This window comes from Sinocyclocheilus rhinocerous, unplaced genomic scaffold (genome assembly GCF_001515625.1).
Source record: "Sinocyclocheilus rhinocerous isolate Xijiao unplaced genomic scaffold, SAMN03320098_v1.1 scaffold1545, whole genome shotgun sequence".
Classification (NCBI taxonomy): Eukaryota; Metazoa; Chordata; class Actinopteri; order Cypriniformes; family Cyprinidae; genus Sinocyclocheilus; species Sinocyclocheilus rhinocerous.
In genome coordinates this window covers 52,927-61,523 of record NW_015626380.1, presented here as the reverse complement: position 1 = coordinate 61,523, position 8,597 = coordinate 52,927, and the positions used below count along the sequence as shown (strand labels likewise).

Below are 8,597 nucleotides of genomic sequence, written 5' to 3'. Positions count from 1 at the left end.
TGATTGTTCATTGTTTCCAGGTGTGTCTCATTATTAGTTGATTCCTCACACCTGTCTGTCCCTCGTTATGTTTAGTATAAATGTGTAGTCTGCCTCATGTTTTCTTGTCGAGTCTTAAATGTCATTCCATGTGTGTCTCCTGCGCTCTCTATGTTAGTGTTCCTGTTCATTTGGTTTGTTTATTAAAAGTCAAGTTTTGAACGTCATCTCCTCGTTTCCCTCCTACGCACCGTGACAATAATAATGCAATTATTAAAAATGTATTATTTTTTAAAAGTGTGCAGCACTTTGTTTGTCATAAAAAAATAAAAGGAATTGTTAATTGTGACCCTGGTCCACAAAATGGGGTATATGTGTAGCAATAGCCAAAAATACATTGTATGGGTCAAAATTATTGATTTTTCTTATATGCCAAAAATCATTATAATATTAAGAAAAGATCATGTTCCATGAAGATATTTTGTAAATTTCCTACTGTAAATATATTAACTTAATTTTTGATTAGTAATATGCATTGCTAAGAACTTCATTTGGACAACTTTAAAGGCGATTTTCTCAATAATTAGATTTTTTTGCACCCTCAGATTCCAGATTTTCAAATAGTTGTATCTCAGCCAAATATTGTCCAATCCTAACAAACCATACAATGCAAAGCTTATTTATTCAGCTTTCATATGATGTATAAATCTCAATTTCGAAAAATTGACACTTAAGACTGGTTTTGTGGTCCAGAATCACAAGTATCATTTGCTTACATATTAAATTGTGTATGTGTTATGCTTTATTTGATTGCCACCATTTTTACCATTAAATCATAAATCCAGAAAAAAATGAAACAACCTATGAAAAAAATAAAATAAAACATAGTGCCCTATCCAATTGTTCAATTTATTAGAAATGATTTTTCTGATATTAAAATTTAATTAAACTGTTAAAAAAGAACAATTTGGAAATTGGGAAAAATTAAACCGAATTGGAGAGAAAATTAAAACATTTCAAAGGGCTCTAAAAATTTAATTTTTGTTTAATATACAATGAATAGTTGTTAAATAGTATAGGTTTCATTAATTAGAAATGGTTTTTGATTACCAAAATTTAGTTTAATAGAATCCAGAAAAATTTAAATAAAAAAAAACTGAATTTTGAAAAAGTAAAACAGATTTTCATAGGGCACTAGTGAACGTGTGTTTGTGGGTAACATGTCTGATTAGAGTGTGTTCGTGTTGGCACAGCATGGAGAGAGGATATCAGAGCTGTCCTACTGAGAGGCGGGCTGTGCAGGTCTAAATACACACACATGCTATGCAAACACACACACGCAACCACATATGAATACTGTAGCTAATGTGGTTCAGTTTCACACATACCTCTTCTTATCATCTCTTCTCTGTTCGCTTCACCCACTTGCTCTGAAACACACACACACACACACTGTTGGCTCTGTGCTCTCTCCTTCTGTTTGCCTACTCAGCTGACTTCCTGCTCAGCTGACGCCCCGTTAATGTGAGGGTTTATGTGTGAGTGTGTATCTCAATAAGGTCTCTGTTGCCAAGCAACAGTGTATCATTCATTTAATCTGTGAACAGGGCTTTGTATTTTAGGGTTTGTCTGTGAATAATATGTTTTTATTAATACAGATCTGTGTAGTACTAATGACTTAAGGCTGCATTTACACTGCAGATTTGTATGCTCAAATCTGATTTTTTTTGACGACCCGCTTATACCTTCCTTTAAAAGTGACCTGTATCCGATATCTGCATTTAAACTACACAGGCTTAACTTGATGTGGCTCAATGCATTAGACAGTGATATTAAAAGACCAAACTCTGCACACACTATTATTAAAGCATATCCTACTTTGTATAGAAGGTCAGATGAGTCCAGAATATGAATGCCAAAGTTTAGCTTATTGACGGAACTCATAGAAACATTTTTAAAGCGATAGGCTAGTTTCATCCTTACATCAAAATCATTCATTAGTACAGATTCTTCACGACAGTGATTACTGTATATACACAGATCCGCTGTACACATCCGCGGGTACTAATGGTCTAGCGGTAGAACTTGTGCTAAGTTAGCGGGTCTGGGTTCTGATCTGCTCTCGTATAGTTTTTTCCTCATTAAAACCAATGATGTTGTGATTGTGATTTCATGTGAATGAATAGAGACCCTCTACAACCGTTAGCAATAGACTGAAGCGCTCGTCTGTGCACGTGCTGCCGTCACTGATAACAGCGGCAACGAGCACTCAGCATGATTTTAAAAGCAACACATTTCAGCACCAGATCGCCTCTTATTCAACACAAACGAACAAAATGAATACTCTGCTAGTCAACAAGAGATATTTCATTTGTAATAGATATATCTGTACTGCAAGATGTTTCAAAAACATTTGACATCCAACTCGCATTAACAAGGGAATATCCGATCTGTCTGCTGACATGGCAGCTGCACGTATCTGATTCATATCAGATTTATTTCCACATATGAATGAGGCCTAAAACCGATCTGAGAATATCGGAATCCATGTGCTTTTTTCCTGCTTACACGTTCGTGGGCCATATCCGATCTGTGTCACATTGGGGTAAAAACTTCGGAATTGGGTCTCTTGAACCATGCAGTGTAAATGCGGCCTAAGTTCTTGTTCATTAAAGGAATAGTTCACCCAAAAATGAAAATTCTGTCATTAATTACTCACCCTCATGTCGTTCCAAACCCGTAAGACATTCGTTCATCTTTGGAACACAAATTAATATATTTTTTATGATATCCGAGAGCTTTCTGATCCAGGCCCAGAAAGGTAGTAAGGATATCGTTAAAAAAGTCCATGTGACATCAGTGGTTCAACCTTAATTTTATGAAGCTACGAGAAAAAAATGTTATGCAAAGAAAACAAAAATAACGACTTTATTCAACAATTTCTTCGATGCGCATACACGAGAGTACCACGATGCATTCGTGTGCATTCCTCTGCTTGTAAACAAGGTGCAGCGCATCCAGGTTCTACGACAGAATGCCAAATCCTGCGTCAGCAGCACCACACGCATGCGTCCTGGTACTCAAGAATGGCGGTACAGACTGACACGGAAGAGGAGAATTGTTGAATAAAGTCGTTATTTTTGTTTTCTTTGCGCAAAAAAGTATTTTCGTAGCTTCATAAAATTAAGGTTGGACCACCGATGTCACGTGGACTATTTTAATGATGACCTTACTACCTTTATGGGCCTTGAACGTGGTAGTTGTGTTGCTGTCATTGCAGGGTCAGAAAGCTCTTGGATTTCATCAAAATCCAAAAATCCAAAATCCAACACTTAATTTGTGTTCCGAAGACGAATGAATGTCTTACGTTTGGAACGACATGAGGGTGAGTAATTAATGACAGAATTTTCATTTTTGGGTGAACTATTCCTTTAATGGTTGGGGGGTTTCTTGCACAATTATAGCTTTATTGATGAACATATTATTTCCTTGGAATAGATCCTTCAGAAGGTCAGCTGTTTGTGTATTTGTGTGGTGTAATTAATTTGTGTGTGTGTTTCCCCACAGGAAAGGCTGATGATTTTCACTATACCAAACAGGGCAGGAACCCAGTGATAGATGGAATAGATGATGCCAAGGAGATGTCGACCACCAGAAACGCCTTCACACTGCTAGGTCAGACTTAAAGTTCAACGATTTATCATGTAGTTGAGAGTTTAATGCTCAAAATAACCAGCTCAGAGATAGAGATTAAATTACAGTATCTAATACCAGACTTGGATTAATTTCTAGTCAAAACTGTCTAAAATTAGTTTATTTTCATTTTTTCATATTCATATTTTCATTATCTGCACATGGATTTTGAATAAAATTTACAAAAGACATATATATTACACTTGATAATCAAGTTCCAAGATTACTGTAGGGGGAAAAAATGCAAAACTAAGAAGTTTTGGAATGTGGGTGGTTGGAGGAATCAAACCAAAATTTTGCAAGAAATTTTACAAAACAACACAACGCCTTTTGTGAAAATGACATGTGCTAGGGAATTTGTGTCACAAAATGCCCTTCCAAATGCAGAAATAAGGTGTCGTTTTAACCTTGCATTGTCCAGTGCTGATGGTTTAAATTCATATATTTCTATAAGCTACAAAATGTATGGCAGACTGAATCGATGCAGGACTCATAGGCCTAAAATTCTTAATATTCTGGAATAGCGACAGTAAATATAAATTAATAATGTATGTTCTTGCTTCAGTTCATGTTTCAAAAGTATATAATTGGGTCGGAAGACATTGTAGTAATTATTACAGCGAAAACGTAAGTAAAGTTTTATTCTAAACAATAACAAATAGTTATTTTTATTTGGGGTTGGGTTTATCCCATGAAACACAAACAGTGTTACTACTAGACTGTCATGATTCAGAGTCTCAGGAAGAAGTGCTAGAACTGTCACTGGTGCCCCCTCACAAAAACTAGGTGCATGACGCCCCTGATCACGGATTGGACAGTCCACAATGCACTGCGACACAAACTCAGAATAATGTTGATTATAAACAAACACAAATTGAACTGATTTCTTGATTTTTCATATTGTTAATTTGTTGCTGTCTCTCTTCAGGTGTAAATGAGTCCTATCAGTTGGGCTTGTTTCAGATTCTGGCTTCAATTTTGCACCTGGGGAACATTGAAGTGAAGGATAGAGACTCGGACAGTAGTATTATTCCAGTGAGTTTCATGTTGACTTTAAAGTTCAAGTATGTGGATTGGCATTTTGGCTGATATCTACTGTGGGCGATTCTGTTGTTACATGGTAAAAATATAAACCAAATAACTGAATAAATGTCTTGAAGTGCAATTTCACTGTATGCATTTTATGACAAAAACTAGTAAAAAAATGTTGTTCTAATCAAATTGATTTGTATAGCACCTTTTACAATACACATTGTTACAAAGCAGCTTTACAGAAAATCATGATGTTAGTGTTTATAAGACCTCAATATCTTCATGAGTTGTAGTCTCATTCAGCAGATTAGAGCTGGGCAATAAAATAATTTACATATTTCGAAGATACAAGCAGTTGTGATATGCTATTTAGTATATATCACCCTCTGCGAGTATAATATACAGTATGTACGCTGATAAAGTTGGACATATTTATCGGTAGCACTTTATTTTATAGTCCACGTGTACATACTATATGTGTTATAGTGATGACAATAAGATTCAAGACTGGGTAATTACTGGGTAATAACTAGGTACTAATCTTGAACCTAAACCTAACCTTAACCCATGTAGTTACTTTATATTACCATTACTTTCTTAAATAAGTACATTGTAACTACACTTAAGTGCACATACTGTAAAATAAAGTGCAACCTATTTATCTATCTGTCTTTTATATAAAGAGCTGGGCAATAGCGTAGCCATATTTTGCAAATGCAAAAAAAAAAAAAAAATCAAGCAGACTTGCTGTATAGTAGTATATATTGCTTTATGTGAGTGTTTTGTATGTAACGTTATGCAGATGAAATTGGTTAGTGTATAATGTATATCCAACTTTAAATAGAGCTGTGCGATAATTTAACTTTAATTTAAGTTTTACAATTAATTGCATTTTTACACATACAGGATCATTTTTACCCAAATAGCCCAGAGCCTCCAATTTTAACTGTAAGAAAATGTTTCATTGTGTAGTAATGATGTAATTCTCTCTCTCTTTTCCCTCCAGCCGAATAATGGTCATCTGAGTGTGTTTTGTGAATTGATGGGTGTGACATATCAAGACATGTCTCATTGGCTGTGTCATAAGAAGCTGAAAACGGCAACTGAGACGTACATAAAGCCCATCCCCAAACTACAGGCCATAAACGCCCGCGATGCTCTCGCCAAACATATCTACGCCAAACTCTTCAACTGGATCGTGGACCATGTGAACAAAGCGCTGCATTCTACGGTCAAACAGCACTCGTTCATTGGAGTCCTTGACATTTATGGGTGTGTTCATATGCACAGATACACACCTTTGAGAACAGACTACATTTCCTCTGAAAGATCTTAGTTTAGATTTACAGAAGTGAATTGTGATGTTTTGTTTTATTGTTCCAGGTTTGAGACTTTTGAAATCAACAGTTTTGAACAGTTCTGTATTAATTATGCCAATGAGAAACTACAGCAACAGTTCAACATGGTGAGAACATCTGACCCACTCCACATGACACCAGATCTCATTAGTTCATGTTTGATTGTTGATAATTATGAATTCTGGTAGTAAATTGTGATGTGTCTCCTCTTCTGTCCCGTCGTGTGCAGCATGTGTTTAAGTTGGAGCAGGAAGAGTATATGAAAGAGCAGATCCCCTGGACTCTCATTGATTTCTATGATAATCAGCCATGTATCAACCTCATCGAGGCCAAGATGGGCATCCTGGACCTGCTGGATGAAGAGTGCAAGGTATATCTTGACGGAATTCACAGAATTTTTAATGTAAAATTATATAAAAGATTTTACATTCACAGATTTGTTTTATGTTTTTTTTTTTTTAGGGGTAATCTATTAGACTGTGGCTGTCACAAGCTGTCAAATGCGTATTTATCACACTCAACCTACGGCTCTGGTCAAGTTGTGATATAAACTAAAAGGTTTTAGCTATTTAAAAATAATAATACAAATTCAGTAGAACCAGTAATTTTGTGAAATACTATTACAATTTAAAATATATGTTTTCTATTTTAATATGTTTTCAAATGTAATTTAAATGTAATTAGTCTTCAGTGTCACATGATCAGAAATCATTCTAATATGCTGATTTGGTGCTTAAGAAACATTTTTTTATTATTATCTGAATATTATCTGAATATTTGTTTAAAGTAGAATTTCTTTGTAGCAGTGTAAAAGTCTTTGTCACTTTTGATCAATTTGATGTATCCTTATGTTATGTATCCTTGCAAAAAAAAATAAAAAATTCTTTAAAAAAATCATACTGACCCCAAACGTTTTAATGGTAGTGTACATTACTGTAAAAATAGTGCTGTCAAACGGTAAAATTTTTTTTTATTAATCGCACAATTTTTTTTCTGAAATGAATCGCAATTAATCCCACCTAACGTTTAAGTTTTTAAATATACTTTTATAATGCAATAATTTCACATTCAATCTTCAAATTAATGTAGAAACAACATAAAGACAGTATATTTTTAATATTTGTTTTATGGCATCTTTTTTTATGACTGAAGGAGAGTATCACTGATATACTATTGATGTCTCTATGAAATAGTTATAGTTATTATATAGCTATAGCCATTCAACATTACAGTGTAATTGAGAGCTATCAATTTTAACATTTATTAGACTTAAAAAAAACTTCTAATTTAAGTGAACTTAAAACAATCTTCACATAAACCCATTATAATAAATATCTTATTTAGCAACTTGTGCCTTTCAGAAAGTAGGAAACATACAGAAATTGAATACATTTATCAAACACTAAATTCTAAATTAAATATAGATGAAACCTTAAAGCTACAAAAGTTATTGATTTCCTCTTTTTTTTCTTTTGTTCTTTGATGAACAGACATCTCAGCAGCTGGGTTATTAGGTTATTTTGGCTGCTTTAAGAGCTCCCGCTGCTGAACATGACCTAGATCTGACACGCATCCTATTTTCTCACAACTCTTTACCTTTTCTGGCCTACTTCAGGTTTGAAGTCTGTACTAATGAACTGATGAGTTGAATCGGGTGTGTTAGATGAGGGAGACAGTTCTGGGCTGCTCCAGGACAGTTTTGAAAACCATTTCAGAGACATGTTCTTAAATGTGACTCATATACAGTATAACAAATACTTACATGCATGCACAGTTTTAAGGCAGCTTTAATCGCCTTTTTGGTAACTTCATGACTTAACTGACATAACTGCGACATTGCATGCTCGTAGTGTCTTTCGTGATTTGATATGAAATGATACTACAGCGCGCGCCGGCGCCTTTGTGCATGCAATTGAAGAGCACGCGCTACGGCGTTAAATATTTTTAATGCTTGGTTATTAGGTTATTTTGGCTGCTTTAAGAGCTCCCGCTGCTGAACATGACCTAGATCTGACACGCATCCTATTTTCTCACAACTCTTTACCTTTTCTGGCCTACTTCAGGTTTGAAGTCTGTACTAATGAACTGATGAGTTGAATCGGGTGTGTTAGATGAGGGAGACAGTTCTGGGCTGCTCCAGGACAGTTTTGAAAACCACTGCATTTCATTCATGCATTCATGTTCTTGAATGTGACTCATATATGTGACCCTGGACCACAAAACCAGTCTTAAGTGTCAATTTTTCAAAATTGAGATTTATACATCATCTGAAAGCTGAATAAATAAGCTTTCCATTGATGTGTATGGTTTGTTAGGATAGGACAATATTTGGTCCAGATACAACTATTTGAATATCTGGAATTTGAGGGTGCAAAAAAATCAAAATATTGAGAAAATCGCCTTTAAAGGGGTCATGTGATGCTATTTTAAAGATCATTATTTGGTGTAACAGAATATGTTGACATGCTTTACTGTTCAAAAAACACATTATTTTTCAAATACTGTACATTATTGTAGGTCCTCTATGCCCCGCCT

The 8,597-nt window shown here is 34.8% G+C and overlaps 1 protein-coding gene across 1 annotated transcript in view; it reads left to right on the top strand.

The window, feature by feature from the left end:
* Positions 1–8,597, top strand: part of LOC107712751 (unconventional myosin-Va-like) — a 102,269-nt gene that overhangs the window by 44,965 nt on the left and 48,707 nt on the right. The window contains exons 8-12 of the mRNA XM_016518093.1: positions 3,547–3,654; positions 4,601–4,707; positions 5,711–5,976; positions 6,088–6,169; positions 6,292–6,432. Coding sequence (XP_016373579.1) covers positions 3,547–3,654; positions 4,601–4,707; positions 5,711–5,976; positions 6,088–6,169; positions 6,292–6,432 — 704 coding nt within the window. The remainder of the gene's footprint in view (positions 1–3,546; positions 3,655–4,600; positions 4,708–5,710; positions 5,977–6,087; positions 6,170–6,291; positions 6,433–8,597) is intronic.